Here is a 17583-nt window from a genome sequence, read left to right as displayed (position 1 = left end):
CATCCAGCAATTCTTATGTTCTGATTTCATAAATAAATTAACAGCTCCAATGGAATCCATTACTTTCAAATTCTGTATCATATAACTTACATATTCCATCTCATCTTGGTAAGTATTCTTTTTAGACCACAAGGAAGGGTAAATTTAACACATATAACATACTACTGATTGACAATAGTTACACAGCATGAAGGGATGCTGAACATTGTAAATAATTTCTACTAAGAAAATGTTTTATTTTAGAATGCAGGGAACACAAATAATGAACTGCCCAGACACAGTATAAGGAGCCATAAGGCAAGGCTTGATCTGAAATCAATGTTGTCTTACATTTCTCCCTGTTTTAATACACGTAAAACAATGTGACATTTAAATAGTTGGGTCTCTTTAGCTCTTCTTTTCCCAGTGAAGAAAAACACTTTCATTTATGACATATTTCAGACAACATGGATAACAAGGTTACAAAAATAGCAAATGACCATTATGATTGGGTTTATCTCAAATGTAATCAAGAGGTGAGGCTGTCTTTGGAGCCTGCAACTGCTTTTCTGAAAACCAAAGTTTTCTGAGATATCTTTTTATTGAAGGCGAAAAGAAACTGGATATTTATTTTGACACAAATCAACGTGCCTTTGGAGGATTGCTATGGATGAAGGAGAAGTACATATTGCCCTTGATCCCTAACAAGCACCATCACTCTCTGCAGCTTCTTATTTCATATTGTCCCTGTGGACAATCAGATGTGAAGGAACTTGATAACCATAATTTAAAAAAGAGAAGAAACAAGTATGAAAAAATCAATACCAAAGTTAAAAAAAAAGTTTGCCAAGTAAGTAAACTTGGCTTTAATGAAAGTCACAAGATTAGCTATACATTTTTTTTTTCTTTTGTGAAGGAGAATGGTAGCTAGACTGAACAAAACAGTGTAGAATTCAGATATTTAATTCAATGTGATATGTCTTTTTCTTTCTTCTGTTTGCTTTCCCACATTCTATACAACACAATGGGGCTGAGCCTCCTCCTTCGGTCTACACTAATCAAAATATCCTTCTTAGACATGGGCACAGGTTTGTGCTTCTTATGTGGTAAGTGTTCACCAAGAGTGCTCCCCCTCTAGACTTCTCTGAACCCAAGTTGAGCCCACAATCCCCACAACCTTTGGGATACACTGCATCTCATCAGCAGGACGTGTATTACTTGCTGTGGGTAATTGCTGGGAGTGTCATATATGCACCATATGGCTAGGCTAGTTCCAGCTGATGGGACTGATGCCATCTGTAAATCATGAATATATAAAAATTTCAGTTTTGCCACTTCTGTCCTTTGAATGGATAATATGCACAGAGTAAAGCAGAATGGGAGGAAAACAAAGAGTTGATCAACTTCTAGGTTTGGAGTTGGTTGTTAGAAATGATAAAAAAAAATGATGGTTCTGCTTAGAAGACATGGGTGTATAAAAGCTTGGAATGCTTAATGCTCAAATTTTCTCTTAAATGATAGAAATGGAAGTAAACATTTATTACCATTTGGTCAAGTGTAGCGTAACTTGCATTCGTATTTCATTGTTAATAATGGAGGTATGTGGAGATATACACAGACCTTGAGACAGCTGTTTTTTAATATTGCATACAGGCTAGCAGTTCATTGAAAACAGAGGAGATAAGCCTGAAGGTTAGATCTTAGAAGAAGGCAGTTCTTCATGCACAGCTTTTGTCAATCCTGATTTGGTTTGAAAATAAAAATCATGGAATACCAAAATCAAAGGAGAGTTGACCAAGGGAAAAGGAAAAGGGGTCATCCCAGAACTGGGTGATGTCACTGGCCAGGAAAATGTCAGGCGAGGTGCCATTTTCTCACTCAAGTCCAAAGGTGCTGGTTTCTTCTACTGCTGTTAAAAGCTTTTCGTACAACATAGAGTATGAGGGATATGGTGGAAGATCCAATCGGTTGAAGCACGTGTGTGCCCTGAATGGAGGAGAAAAGATTGGTGAGAGTGTTTCAATGATATAACTGTTTCTGGATATATCTATGACTTCAAAATGGAATCAAAGGTGAGCAGGACCATAAAACATTGCAAACTACAAACCATAGCCTTCTAGATATAAACAGACCAGTAAAGGGAATGGAACAACTAGAAATGAGTGGTTGGTATTTGTAAGTGAACTACACTATACTAGGACTACACAAGCAAACCATATATCAACTCTGTGGTATCACTCTGATTTTGCAATTGAGATATGAACTTCAATGAAAGAGGCAGAAATAGAATTTCTGTTAAAGGATCATATTCCCAAGTATTCTTGCCTAGTCCTGATTTTTGGGCCTCTGTAAATCATGTGTATCAACTGGAAGGAGTCCATAGTGCTCTGGAATCTGAGATCCAATTCTTCATTCAAGTCAGGTGTGCCCTGGGGACAAGTCTGACTCCTCTGCCCTGGTAGAACATGCATCACCTAAAGCTGAAGTGCATTTCTAAGAAAACCTGAACTGGTGAGATGGCCTTCTCTCAATGCCTGGGACATCCTCAGACCACTGTCCCAGATTCTGCTGTCTTCGTTATGTGCTTCATCCTGCAGGCCTATGCTTGCCAGCATCTGCCCTAGACAGGAATGTCTTCCCTGCCACTCTACTAATACACGGGCCAGACCCATATGGGTCTCTAGCAATGAGTAGAGAGGAGTACACAAGATTTCTCCTAGTCAGGTGATCTGATATGAGATTCAGATCACCTGACTAGCTGCTTCTTGTTCGAAGTTGCTTATCTGTAGAAGCTTCTGTTGATTTTGAGTCTTGTATCAAAGTGGGGAGAAAGGTGACTAATACACCCGAAGATTAATTTGAAATCTTTTTCTCCCTAGAAGGAGTGGTGTGTTGATCTTGTTGTTTTGTGACACCAACCAGCAGAGAAATATAGTACTCAAAATAACATAAAACAAAATAAAACCATAAAACAAACATACATACAAATAAGCAAAATTAAACTTCTTCCATTAGAACTTTGTTTGGGACATTAAAAATTATAAGATCCTTTGGGCAATTGTCTGTTATTTATTCTTTTGTTTTGTAATATATAAATCAGAGTATCAGATCATTGTGCAGGCTAATGCAGTACTCAGGGTATGAGGAGATTATGTGGGATGGGGGATGAAGAAGGAGGGAAGAGGAAGAGGGTAAGATGAATCTTCCTGCATGTCTGGCGAGGATGCTGGTATTTTTGCTGTTGTTGTTTTGTTGTTTGATTTTGTCTTCCTAGCATCCATCTGTCCTTCTGGTAACAGCTCCCTTGTTGTCCTTGGGGAATTGTCCTTCACCTGATTCCCCTTCTCTGCTCCCCCACAGCCTCCTCAAACTCTGAAGATGGGCACAGCACAATGCAGTATCTGACCTTAGGCCTTAAGGACTTAACTGGGAACAAACCAAAAATAGCAGTGTTCATTGGTTATTACCTAAGATTCACGCAGGCCTAGGTTCCTTCCTTATTGAAATATTTTCCTAAAAGAGAGTATTTGAGCATTTGAAAGTGAAAGGGAAGTCAGCGAACCAAGTAGGACAATGAGGTCAACGATTCTTATTTATCTTCAGAAAGATTGAAACTAGAATATGCCCTGGGCTAACCAAGTCAAGTGGGGCAGAAAAATCCCAAGTGTGCTTTTGAAACTAGATGAATTAGCCAGGAGTGTGATTTGAACAGGCAGACATCTTCTTGGTTTTCCTCTGGTCATTTTAATGGCACTTGGGGACAATTCTCCTCCCAATTTTTTTTTCTCTGTAGCAATACTACAGAAAAAAAAATCTCATATTTACAAATCAGTTGGAATCAAATTAATCATGATTAAGATAAATCTGGGGAATAAGCAGAAAGCACTGGCAAACAAAACTTAGTCTGAATGTCCATAGTTTCTTTACTAGTTAATTGTTATTGTATTTATCAGTAGCTTTGGTTAGCTCCCTTAGATAAATTCTAGTTTGTCATCTAGAATGAATGGATGCAATCAAGTCACAATTCAATTCAGCATTCCCATGTGCTGGCAACCCTCCAAGTGTGGTTCGAATAGCACCAGCACTCGCTTACATAAGTCCCTGTGCACTGGACCAAGTGCTGCTAGGTGGGGGTGGGGAAATGGTTTGGAAAAACCTCTATTCTGGTCCTAGTCAGCCACTAACCAGCTTTATGACCTTGGAAAATTCAATTTTCTGAGCTTCAGTCTTCTCACTTGTGCAATGGGGATAATAATATAGGTTGTAGAGGGTTTTGGGGAGAATTGAGGATAGAACACACATAAATGCCTTTCATCTCCCGTGAATCATTATTTAAACATAAGACTCTCTTAATAATGTAACTATGATTGTCATAATGGTTTTAGGAACTGTGTCATACTGTGGTGATTTAATATCCTGGTGTTTTACCCATGACCTACTGCAAATGAGTCACCTTCATCTCATAATTCACGCTTTGAAACTCCACAAGGATCTTTATAATCATGCCATATTAAATTCCATTTAAATTTATGTTGATGCCAACCTAGGGTTCCAAAACTTTGGGAAGATTTTGGATTTGGACTGTGCTGCACTTAGTCTTCTAATTTGTGTCATCTGCATAGTTGATCTCTTTGTCTCCTCTAATGTTTCCGATGTTAACATTTCAATGGATAAATTTGGGCAGTGTCAAAGAAAGTCTTGGTCCCATCCAGTAGAGACCTTAACGCTGGTCAAAAACAAACAAAACTCCAGACAGTCCAGTCACTAGTTCTTGCTGCTCCTTGCTTAGCCAGTTGTGAGGCCAGTTGTGAAAGTGGTGTCTTTCCTTCAGGCTAATCTTCTTCCCCTGCCTAACTATAGCCTCATTCATTAGGATGGGCATTGTCCTCATCCCTGCTGAACCCATTTTTTGGTGGGGGATACCCGGGATTGAACCCAGGGACACTTGGCCATTGAGCCACATCCCCATCCCTATTTTGTATTTTATTTAGAGACAGGGACTCACTGAGTTGCTTAGCGCCTCACCGTTGCTGAGGCTGGCTTTGAACTCGCAATCAATCCTTGTGCCTCAGTTTCCCAAGCCACTGGGATTACAGGCACGCACCACCGCGTCCGGCTGAACCCACTTTTTCAACTTTGTCAATAACTTCTTGATCCCCAGAAAGTCTGTACTCTACTCCCACCAGCATTTGGTAGCTCTTGCTCTTGAACACCTCTCTCCTCTTGGCTTCTCTTTGGTTTCCCAATGGCTCCCATTTTCTCTCCTGGGCTCCTTGATGGCTTCCTCAGGACTCCTTTCTCAGTTCTCTTCTAGTCTTAGCAGAACTCAGAGCAGGGTTTCTCACCTAGGCATTATTAGCATTTTGAACTTGATAATTCTTTGTAGTGGAGGCTGTCCTGTGCATTTTAAGATATTCTCATAACCCCCAAAGTCTTCAGACATGGTCAAATGTTCCATGGACTGTGCAAAATCACCTTCACCCCTATCTTGAGGACCATTGCTGCACAGTAAGCTAACTACTACCCACAAGTTCTGGGCCTAGGTTCAGTTTACATCCACAGTAAAGTACATTAGAATTTCCTTTGCAACTTTTAGGTCCGTTGATCCACTCATGACTCATGGCTCTGATATCCTTGGCTCCTGACTCAAATGTGAATTCCTTTCCTTGTCACCTCACCTCTGTGCCTGGGGCTATGTCTGCTCTAACCTATTTTCTATGTCCCCTCCTTAAGCTCTTGATCAAAGCAAGAAAACTCTCCAAGTTCCTTAAAGTCTTTCCAGACGTTCCAGTGTCCCTTTTCCAGTCCTTATGAGGAGATACCGTCTAGTGTCCCACATTCTGTAATGTAGATGAGCATCCTCACTCCTCACTGTGAATTCCAGATTATTACTTTGCAATCCTTGATAAAAAATTTCTGTCTTTAAAACTCATGCCATTTAGACCTGTTTTTTTTTTTTTTTTTAGCTACAGATTCTTACACTTTATTTTATTAAAATAGGTGGAGTAGAAAGTAGTATGTACTGCAGGTAATAAGCATAAAATCTTGATTTAAGGAAATTTCAGATATACACATACATACATGCAAACCAGCACATATGCACATACTGAGTTATGATGTAGAGAATTATTATTATTATTATTATTTTTCTGTAGGCTATGTCTAAAATAGTCAGTGATCTAGATATACCTTCTACTCCTTCTGACTCTCTGAGTTTCTAGATATTGCATTCACTAAAATCTCTGGTACTTATCTTAAATCTTCCTTTCCATTTCAAGTTCTCCCACCAAACTGTGTAGCAGGTAAATCCATATGGATGACCCGTTAGGCACCCAGCCTCCAAGTTCCCTGACCTCAACCCCAGTGCCCATTTTACCTCTCGTACGTAGACTTCAGCTATGGTGGTATACAAAGGTTTTCCACTGGAAAGAATACTAAATTTCTTCCTAGAAACGACTACCTTCGAAGTCATTTTTCCTCAGCCTCATACACTTTTTAGAAGGCAAAGACTTGGACAGATGCAAAGGTTTTATTTAGGCTGGATTACCACTGGGGTTTTGCTATGACACTCTTTGGCACTTTCACCTGGGAAACCAGCTGCCTTTTTCTTTCTGTAGAGAAAAGATCTGAGGAAGTAATAGCCCCAGGCCCCCCTCTCCTGGGTGTGGGCCAACCCTGCTGAGGCTCACAGCCTGTGGGAAGCCTTGGGGCACCTTGAGTCTGCTTTGAGGGTTCTGTGGGCCTCAGGGCTTCCTGCTGCTTGCCACGTGGCCTGGCCAGTACTTCCTGAACCGGTTCTAGGAAGCCAGAGGTTATGTTTGTCTCTCTACACACAGGTGACACTTTTAAAGTTCTTGAATATTCAGAGACTGTACAAAGCAGCCTGTTCAAGGGGATCTATTCAGTGGGTTATTTTCATCGTCCTCTCAGGGGCATTTGCTTCTTGGGAGTCCTCCTATCCCAGGAAAAAGTTCCCACTTCCCCCCAGAAACCTTCTTCAGGGCTCACACATCATCAGTGTTTTAGGGGTTGTTCCAGATGTGACAAATCTGTTCAAAAGCCCAATGCCCTTTTAAAGAGCCCTTTATGTGGAGTGAACAGTATTAATGCATCTTTCAAAGCTTTCAAAACTTTGAGTGTAATGGTGACAAAAGCAATGATTCACTTTCTGAAGAATGAGGCAGAGACTTCTCAGATGAGTCTTTTGTTGGTGGCCCACTAGACAATCTCAACTCCATACCTGTGATATCTCTTGGGACATCTCATCTTATCTTCTGTGATGGCCAATGCTTACCCCAGGCCTTGCTCATGCTACTCCCTCAGCCTGGAATTCCCTCTATCCATAATCCTTGCCTCCTAATGTCTACCTCAATGCCAGTTTCTTTGGGGCCTCTTCTATGGGCAACTTAATAAGGATTCAGTCTCTGTTTCACATTCTCAAATTGTTTTAACCCCCTTGCATTTCTCTGATTCTACCTTGTGTTGTAATTTGTTGCCATCAGGTTGTTTCCTCCTAGAGTGTAAGCAGGTACCCTGTTGTGTCTCATTCCTTCCTCAAGCTTCAGACTATACATAGGGGTAAGCAATCACTGAGTGATGACTCAAACTGCATTTCTCTAAAATAAAGGCAGAATGTTTCAAAAAATGGCTTTATTCTCGAAACCTATCATTAAACTACATGAGTAGAAATTCTGATATTTTTGTTCTTATTTTCTTGCGAGACTTCATTCAGGAGGTTCAGCTTTTGGTGGAATCATGCTGATGAGATCCTTTGAGATAATTGCACCAGAAATTTCAACTGTTGTTAACTATCTGGGTATACCCATCAAAGCTCACCAACCTCAGGTGCATTGTTCCCAGGACACCAGGAAGTCTGGGAAAGTTGGATGAGAACTAGAGTCCAGTAAATCCTTCCATGATAGGGAAAGGTACTTGTGTGGTGCTATGGTTTGGAACTGGGATGTCCCCCAAAGGCCCATATGTTAAAGTCTTGGTCCTCAGAGTGATGTGATTGGAAGCTGGTAGGAAGGTGTAGAGCGTACTGGAGGAAGTTAGGTCATTGGAAGCATGTCCATGAAGGAAATATGGGGATTCTAGTCTATCCTGTTCTTCCGCTCTCTCTCTCTCTCTCTCTCTCTCTCTCTCTCTCTCTCTCTCTCTGTCTCTCTGTCTCTTTCACCCAGCCATGAGATGAATGGGTCTCCTCTTGCCATGTGCTCCCTCCATGCCACCACAGGCCCAAAGCAACATGGTTAATTGGTCATGAACTGAAACCTCCAAAACTGTGAGCCACAATCAATCTCTTTTCTTTTCAAGTTGATTTATCCTAGGTATTTTTTTTTTTACAGTAATGGAAAGTTGACTAACAGCGATTACCATGTAGAAATATATCTGAATTAATTGTAAACCTTCCTTTAAAATTAGAAAATACCAGAAGAAGAAAACAGGGAATCAATGTTTTGCTGAAGCCGTATTTATGACTGTGATACCTATGTAGAAGTATCCCTTAGTGTTCTTTATTTCATTGATCAGGACTATACTACTTGAAGTAGCATAGAAAGGATCCAGGAAGTGTTGGGATTGAAACTCATGGCATAGAGAATTTATTCTGTAAAATTGCCTGGAGCCCCAGTTCCTCCTTTTCTGCATTTATCCCACAATAGTATACTACATGGAAGTCACTATAAAGACACAGGGATACCTATCACCTCATACTCACATATTTTAAGTTCAGCAGGAAATATATGAAACATATGTGAATATATAACTATTCTACATAGTATCAAGTAACATGCTGTAGAAAAATGACATGGTGCTGGCGAGGTTCCTCCAGCATCTTTCACTATCTTTCCCCTGCTTTCCTCCTTCTGCATGTTAGACATTACTCTTCAAATTAAGTTGGAAAGCTTCCCGCGACTTACACATGGGCCAAGACAGTGAGCTCAACATACCATTGATCATCAAAACCTTGCTAAGAGTATAGTCCCATTCCAAGTCTCAGAGATACCTCACCCACACCTTTCAATAGTAACTCAAACCATACTTTGGGTGACAAGCAAGAATCCCATCTCCAGGCTGCGGTTTTGGCTCAGTGGTAGAGCACTCATCTAGCAAGTGTGAGGCACTGGGTTCGATCCTCAGCACCACATCAAAATAAATAAAATAAAGGTATTGTGTCCATCTACAACTAAAAAACATATTGAAAAAAAAAGAATCCCATCTCAAAGGGTGATTACCCAGACGTACATAGCAAAGTACACTATGCCCTCTACAGCAAGTTTCCTGAAGGCTGACAGGAGCTATGTACCTGGGAAGAGAAGTAATTTTCCCCCATTTCTCTATGCAGAAACGCCGAAGCCCATTGCTTCCACGAAGGGCGGCAAAGCCTTCATAGGGCACACTTGATGTTCCCGTGACAAACTGAAGTAATCTTAATCTCTGCTCATTGTTGAAGCGCTCCACTGCAGCCCAGAACCAGCGGATGACAAGATGCCCATCATGGTAACCTGAGCAGAGCAAAGGGAGGGAAATAGAGGTTGTGGGAAAAGGAGGAAGGGGGCAGAGGGGAGAGAATGAAACACACATCGGGTATGTTAACTGAACAGTGGTTTTGAATCTGCTGATTTTTCTAATAATGACCTTTAGAAAGATGGGTCTAAGGGCTGGGGTTGTGGCTCAGTGGCAGAGTGCTTGCCTAGCATGTGCGAGGCACTGGGTTTGATTCTCAGCACCAAATATAAATAAACAAATAAAATAAAGCTCCATCAACATCATATATATATATATATATATATATGCAAACCAAGAAAGATGGGTCTAAAGTAATTTGTGTAACTAGGTCAAGCTTTAAAACAAAACCGGATTTAGAAAATAGCTATTTTATGAAAGGACCTTATGTTCTGAGAGATGTCCTCAGAGGCATTTTGCTTTCTATTTAAAAATTGGGACACCACCCAAAATGTTCCTGTCTTATGTAACTGTGGACAAGGAATAGAAAAGGTTGGTAAACACATATCCTCCATGAATACAGTATTTCATTGTATTTTCTTTGTTCTGAAGTCTTAGATCTTGGCAACCATATACTACAGGAGAGTCTAGGAATTGAGAAAGACTGAAGGTAAACAGCAAACTTGGTGAAAGGAATATTCCAGGCTCCAAACAGCCATTATTGCCCGCCCCCCCCCCCCAAAAGATAACCCTATACCCATGTAGCAGTAGTTCTCCAGCCTGAAATCAGCTGGGTGTTTTGGTGCATGGCTCTAATCCCAGTTACTCAGGAGGCTGAGATAGAAGGATTGTAAATTTCAAGACAGTCTGGGAAACTTAGTCTCAAAATTTAAAAAATAAATAAATAAGAAATAAAAATGAAAGGGCTGGGGTTGTAGCTCAGTAGTAGGGTGATCCTGGGTTTAATCCCCAATACCACCAAACAAACAACAACCACAAAACAGAGCTTCTTAAAGCAAGTGGGGTAGGAGTTAATCATGCAAAGAGTTTGTGTAAGGGGAGAAAAAGGGGAAGTCATTTCTGGCAGGGGAAGTAAACAGTAGCGAGAATGAGGAAACCATGCAGGAAACATGGGGGTAATTAGAGGAAGATTGGAAGGGAAGTTGCTGGGGGCATTAGAGGCCGTAACAGGTGGGCAGAGACTCTGACTTGACACCTTGGGCCAGTAGTTTTCATACTAGGTCCCAGATGGCTTTCATTGTCAAGTGTATGTGGGGAAACAGAGGCTGAACTGATGCCCTTAGGTTTCTCTCTGTTATATTGATTGGGGTTTCTTTGAATATATTACATAAGGGGAGGGCTTTGAGGCTTAAAGAAAACATCTTTGAAAAACTTTGGTGATAAGGAATTTGTTTTGTGGGTAGGGAAGTGGCCGGGTGTAAACAATGTTTCAGGAAGGCTAACTTGGCAGTGTGTAAGATGAATAGTTAGGAGGGGTTAGAAATTAGATTCAGAGAAACCACAAAACTGTACTGAAGCAAAGCAGGAATGGGGTGAAGAGGGATCCAATTCCACAGGAAGTGAGAGCTTGCAAACACTTGGGAGCTGCCCATGGATAGAGGGTTCTCTATAAGCGTTTATATGGGGTTAGCCCAGTGATTGCGGTCGCCTGAAGGAAGAAGGTTCATGTTGGAAGCTGGATGACCACCTGCTCTGTACTGAGGTCAGGCCAAGTGTGTAGTCTTCAAAAAGTGATGAATTGGCTGGGGCTGTAGCTCAGTGGTAGATGGCTTGCCTGACAAGTGCAAGGTCCTAGGTTCCATCCCCAGTACCACAAACAAAAACAAGAATGAAGAATTACATACATATTAACTCAGCCATACTGAGCATGTCTCAGTATGAGGTACTGAGACATGCCATGACATGATGAATCTCAAAACAGTATGCTAGTCAAAGAAGCTAGACACAAAAGACTGTGTTTTGTATGATTCTATCTATAAGACACGTCCAGAATAGGTAAGTCCATAGAAACAGAAATGCAGATTGATGGTTGCTAGGTGTGGGGGAGAGGAGAGATTTGGGGGTGGAAAACTGCTTAGTGGGTATAGGGTCTCTTTTTGGGGTGATGAAAATATTTTAAAACTAGCTATAGATCATGTTGCACAACTTTGTGAATGTACAAAATGACACCAAATTGTTCATTTTATTTATTTATTTTGTACCAGGGATTAAACTCGGGGGAACTTAACTACTGAGCTACATCCCCAGCCCTTTTTATTTTTTATTTTGAGACAGGGTCTAATTAATTTGCTAGGGCTTCATTAAGTTGCTGAGGCTGGCTTTGAACTTGCGATCCTCCTGACTCAGCCTCCCGAGCCTCTGGGATTACGGGTGTGTGCCACTGTGCCTGGCTGAATTGTTCATTTAAAAATGGTCAGTTTTATGTTAGCCCAACAAAAATTTTTAAGAAGTGATGAATTTTATTTGTGACAGTATTGTCACAACTGCTGCTAGCTTACCTCCCCGATACTCAGTGTTATTCCGCCAGTCGTTCAGGTCAATCTCTGCGGTGCCAGCTATCACCAGCTCCAGCTCCCTAGCATCAAACACTGAGACGAGCCTCGAGTCTACAACCTGAAATACAGACTAACTTCAGCACACAGGCCCAAACCCATAGAAAGGTCAAACTCATGATTATTATTGCCAGGGGCTAAAGCAGGAAACTGATCATGACTGCAACAACATGTAATCATTTTTAAGTTAAAAATCATCGCTTTGGTCTGAATGCTGGTGCCCTACCTCTCCATTCATCATTTGGAATCTTCTCCTTCAAATTGAAGGTATTAGGAATAGGGGGCTTTGGGAGGTGATTAGGTTATGGGGTGGAGCCCTCAGGAATGGGGTTAGTGCCCTTGTGAGAAGATGCCATCTGTGAATAAGGAAGTGAGCCCTTGTAGGATGCTGAAGTTTCTAGTGCCTTGATCTTGGACTTTGCAGCCTCCCAAACTGCAAGAAATAGATTTCTGTAGCTTATAAGCTATCCAGTATATGGTGTTTTGTTATAGTAGTTTGGAAGGACTAAGACAATCATTGAGTTAAATATTTAGAACACAATCCTTCATGGACTAGGGACAGGAAAAAAAAAAAAAAAAAAGAGATCCCATAGTTCTTACCATTTCAGACACTCTGTGAGAGTGATGTCACAAACAAAACTGACTCAACTTTCTGGAGCCACAGTTAAATTTCCAAGTAGCATTGCATTTTAAAGGCAAAAAATCCAAATCACTTAAATCATTACCATTTCACTTAAAACATACTTATCCTTTCACATAAAATTATGACTCATTCCTGTATTTTGATACAGTCCCCACTTCCTTCCTCCCTTTTATAAAGATCTGGAAGGACCTGTTTGTTAGAGCCCCCTGCTCTGGCTTTACATCTCATGCCCAGTGTGCCAGGCTCAACCGAAAGTCTGTGATGGTGCCTCCTTTAACCAAACTAGTGGTGGTTGGAAAAGTGGTGGATGCTCTTTTCACTCAGGCACACAAAGAAAACCTTTCAAGACTTAAGCAAACCTTCATAGCCTGTTATTTGTAAGCTGGAAAAATGTAAGATCATTTTTTTCGAGCACAGGAAGTCTAGCAACTGTCACTGCTATTTACCCCTCAGCACGGATTCTGTGGCACAAAGTGATTATAACAACATTCCAATTTAGCAAGCGTGGACCACATCCCCCGATTCTCTCACTTCGCATTTTAATTCCTGTTTGTTTGTGACTGGGGCCTCACCTCGTAGAAGCCCCGCACCAGTGCCTCAGTCTGCTGCACCACACCACGCTCTACCCGCCACTTGACCATCCTCTCTATGTACTCCTTCTTGTTCTTCTCCGTCACCTGGGTGTTGGCTCCTCCAGATTTCAACTCCCTTTCCGTTACCTTGTAGGAAACAGGAAGATCAGAAGCTTGTCAATTCAGCTGATCTCCCAGGGAGACATTGTGATTTTAGAAGGATCACGGAATATAAAGTTCTCTGTACATTTCAGCATTAGTGCCTCTTCAGTTCTTTTTCCTTTTGTGGAAGTCATGCAGAAGGCTTTGATTGTTCAAAGCAGATGCTTACGCACCTCAGAAGAGCTATAATGTTTGTATCATAAAAAGAAAGATGTTTCTCTAACTCATGAGGCATAATGGAAGCAAAAGGAAAACGCCCCAGGTTGTCCTTCAAGATGGAGCTGAATGTCTTAACATTAGAGTCAGATCCTTAGTGCTCCCAAATCCCAATTAGAGCAAAGTAACAGCTGCCTTATTTTCCCTTCACATTGACAAGAAACAAATAGCAGAAGGCAAGAGGCTTGTTTTGTTTTGTCCATGTGACAGTGGAGTAGAATGAATTGGGAAGAGAGTTTTTACAGCCGGGACTAATGGTGGCTGAAGAATGATAGCCTGACCTTGAGAAGAGAAACTGTAACACACAGAAGCACAGAAAATGGCACTGCCACTTAGTACGATGAGGCATCCAGCAGCTAGGATCGGTGTACTGTCTTTTCAAGGGTAAGAGGGTAGGCAACATGTCAGACATTATTATCAAAACATGTTGGCGTTTGAAGGAGGCGATCTTTTTTTTTTTAAATTTTTTTTAGTTGCAGCTGGACACTATATATATATATATATATATATATATATATATATATATATATATATATTTATATTTATATTTATTTATTTATTTATTTATTTTATGTGGTGCTGAGGATCAAACCCAGTGCCTCATGCATGTGAGACAAGCACTCACCCACTGAGCTAGACTCCAGCCTGGGAGGCGATCTTTAGTCATAAATTCACCTAAGAGTTCACCTCACAGCTCAATGCTACGAGACAAATCATGTGTCACTGTACTTAACTAGTGGTTTAAAAATTGTATTACACATGTACAGATACTTTTCTACTGAATTGTTGGCTGACCATTTCTTTTTTATGTATGGGCTCTCTTCTAATATTGAAGGAAATAGCTTTTGGGTCATGTATTTTAACTAATGTGCCACTTTCACCTTATTTATGGTGCATTTTGCCATGCAGAATTATAAAAATAATTTTATTTGACCAGGACAATTTTTATGACTTTGAGAGTTTCTGCTATATCTGTAGCAGTATTCCTTGCTGCAATATTAAAAAGAAAAATTCTCTCTTGTTTCTTCTTTCAGGTTTCTGATTTAATTGGAATTTATTTCAATGTTAAGAGATAGGTTAGGGATCTAACTCGAAAAATTTTAAGATGGTTATCCAGTTGTCTTAATACAATTTGTAAATAATTATGTATATTTTACTAATTTGTCTTCTACCATAGGGAATGTGTGAAGGATGGGTTAAAAGTAATCATGTAAAGGGGAACAACATATTTTACCTCTTAATGTACTATAGAACAATTAATTTGGTGGCAGGACACTTCAATGAGTAGCATATTCTCAAACATATTTAAATGTACTTTTTTTGTAGTTTTTTCTCAATTATGTGTGGGAACATTCGTCAGAGGTATGTTTATACAAAAGAAATATAAAAGAATTTTGACATTTTCCAGGACCTATCCAAAATCCTTGACTGAGATATGGGGTGCTGGGTGATCTGTATTAGTGAGCGGGTAATCCTCATTCCTTGACCAGCACACTGTCCACATTCACATACGGTACTTATCAAGTATTCTAACTAAAATTTTACAACAGTCCTATTATAAATTACCATATAATGGGCTTTTGGGGTCTCTCGAAAACGATGTTCTCAAAACTTGATTCTTAAATCTTACTAAGCTATGGTTATCTGCTGATAAAATTGTAATCCATTTGATCAAAAGATTTAATGTTATATAAAAAAATACTAGTAGAAAACACATGGGGAGCTTTTTCTTGTTAAATAGTATTATGATAGACATATTTTGGAGGACTATCTGGATGGAAATGAAAGAATTATTTTTGTAGTTGCACAGATAACAACAAGATCTTACATGTGTATGATATACTTTACACAAATGCTTTCTGACTCATTATCACATTGGATTTTCAAAAACTGCCTTAAATAGATTCATGTCATAACAAGAAAAGGAAGGAAGAGGACATGGGCAGATTTATTAAAGGAAGTAGTCACCAAAGAATTATAATTCGAAAGAATTCCTTTTTCTGCAGTTTAAAAACAAAATCCCATTACAATACTATCTAGTAATCATCTCATTTCTGGGTGTATGTATCCATCCAAATGAACTGAAAGCAGGAATTCAAACATACATTATTTTTAATTGCCAGGAGGTGGATGGAAGAAACTCAGGTGATCATCAACAGATGAATGGATAAACAAAGTTGGCACATACTTAAAATGAAATATTATTTAGCCTTAAAAAAGAAGAAAATTTTGACACATTACCACATGGACGAATATTGAAGATATTATACTAAATGAAAAGTCACAAAAGAGTGGTGTTGTGTTTCCACTTACTTGAAGTATCGGGAGTGGTCAAATTTATAGAAACAAAAATTGAATAGTAGTTATAGGAGCTGGGGAAAGGGGGAAATGAAGAGTTTAATGGGTAGTGTTTCAGTTTTGCAAGTTGAAAAAAATTCTGGAGATTGATTAGATGCCTAACAATTTACTTAAGATTATTCAAGTGTACACTTAAAAATCGTTAAGATAATAAATTTTAGGGCTGGGGTTGTGGCTCAGTGGTAGAGGCACTGGGTTTGATCCTTAGCACCACATCAAAATAAATAAATAAAATAAAGATATTGTGTCCATCTACAACTAAAAAATTTTTGAAAAAGATGATAAATTTTATGTGATGTGCATTTTCCATAATAAAACACAAAAATCCATTTTCCAAGCTCATATCCCACAAACCTGTCCAAAAACCTCTTCGTTAACAGTGAAAGTGAGGTCGAGGATATCTGTGATGTTGTTGTCCTTCATCCACTGCAAGCTCTGGTGGAATTCCTCATCCAAATATTCCAGGTCACTCAAATCACAGGGCCTGAGTGAATCCAAAGGGAGCAAGGCAGACAGAATTACTGAACAAATGGGGGCACAGACCTTATTCCAAACTGTGGTTATGCCACTTCTGGATGAAACATCTCCAACCCAGTCTAACATTTGATACTTTTGAACCAGCCTATTTAATGATTTTGGTTCACTCAACAATTTTAAAAAGGAATTAATAAAATATTTACACTAATAAACATGAAGTAATTATTGACTGGTGGATTCTCATTTCAAAATAACCAAGCTATAAACAAATCAATTCTATTTAATAGTTTAATGCAATGTTTGTAATATTAAATTTCTTAGACAAGCTGATTCATATCTGTGATATAATATTTGGCTAACAGAGTCTTCCCTTATGCTTAGGTAAAATCTCCAAACTCATTTTTGTTGCATTAAAAGGTATGTGTGATATGTAAATCTCCCAAACAGAAAACTGCCAGAAACCTAAGAGGAATGGTTGGGGCAAAGCAGGGACAAAAAGGCCAGAGGCACCAGAAAGACTGGTGCTGCTGCCGTCGTCATGCAGACAGGGCTGGGTGGAACCCTAGTCTATAAATACACTTACAGCCTCAGGAGTGCCTTATAGAATGGCCTTGTGAAGAAAGCATCCAGAAGGTACTGATGGATCAAAGCCAGGCCTAGGATACGACCACTAAACCTGAACCTGGAACACAGAGAAGGTGGAGAAATGGAAGGGTCAGTGAGAATTTTCACTGTTACATATTTTTATTTGTATTTTTAAAACGTGTCTCTGTATGATATTTAAATTAAGCTGCTTAAGGAATTTGGATGTTGATGTTATAAGGGAGGCACCCATTCTTCTTCTTTACCATAAACATTCTTGTGTGCTTGATGTATACTAAAGGAAACCTCCTCTCCCTTACTTCTCAGATTTTCTCTAGAATCTCTTCAAAGATCTGGGAGTATGAGGACTCAGGAAGGGGAAAGCACCCAGGAAGGGGAAAGGAGAAATCAGAGAAAAAGTGCCCACACTGGAACCCAAGGGAGACAGAACCCAAGGACAGAAAGCTTTCTGGACAGTGTGTCCTTACCTATTCAAGCTTTCTATAGTATCGCCTGAAGCTCCATGTTGAAAGGTGCAGGACTTGGGTATGAATCACAAGTGGCAGTCATGCTG

The 17583-nt window shown here is 39.8% G+C and overlaps 1 protein-coding gene and 1 long non-coding RNA gene across 2 annotated transcripts in view; one reads left to right on the top strand and one right to left on the bottom strand.

The window, feature by feature from the left end:
* Positions 1 to 212: 212 nt before the first annotated feature.
* Positions 213 to 17583, bottom strand: part of Hecw1 (HECT, C2 and WW domain containing E3 ubiquitin protein ligase 1) — a 411800-nt gene continuing 394429 nt past the window's right edge. Inside the window, exons 23-28 of the mRNA XM_027938390.3 lie at positions 17011 to 17109; positions 16305 to 16434; positions 13215 to 13361; positions 11946 to 12060; positions 9287 to 9485; positions 213 to 1965 (exon numbers count right to left, since the gene is read on the bottom strand). Coding sequence (XP_027794191.2) covers positions 1854 to 1965; positions 9287 to 9485; positions 11946 to 12060; positions 13215 to 13361; positions 16305 to 16434; positions 17011 to 17109 — 802 coding nt within the window. The 3' untranslated portion in view covers positions 213 to 1853. The remainder of the gene's footprint in view (positions 1966 to 9286; positions 9486 to 11945; positions 12061 to 13214; positions 13362 to 16304; positions 16435 to 17010; positions 17110 to 17583) is intronic.
* LOC139706399 (uncharacterized) overlaps positions 17050 to 17583 on the top strand; it is a 63860-nt gene continuing 63326 nt past the window's right edge. The window contains exon 1 of the long non-coding RNA XR_011707962.1: positions 17050 to 17141. This is a non-coding gene — a long non-coding RNA (uncharacterized lncRNA). The remainder of the gene's footprint in view (positions 17142 to 17583) is intronic.

The sequence above is a fragment of the Marmota flaviventris genome, chromosome 1, assembly GCF_047511675.1.
Source record: "Marmota flaviventris isolate mMarFla1 chromosome 1, mMarFla1.hap1, whole genome shotgun sequence".
Lineage (NCBI taxonomy): Eukaryota > Metazoa > Chordata > Mammalia > Rodentia > Sciuridae > Marmota > Marmota flaviventris.
The sequence above is the reverse complement of the archived record's forward strand: the minus strand, read 5'-3'. Positions and strand labels throughout refer to the sequence as shown.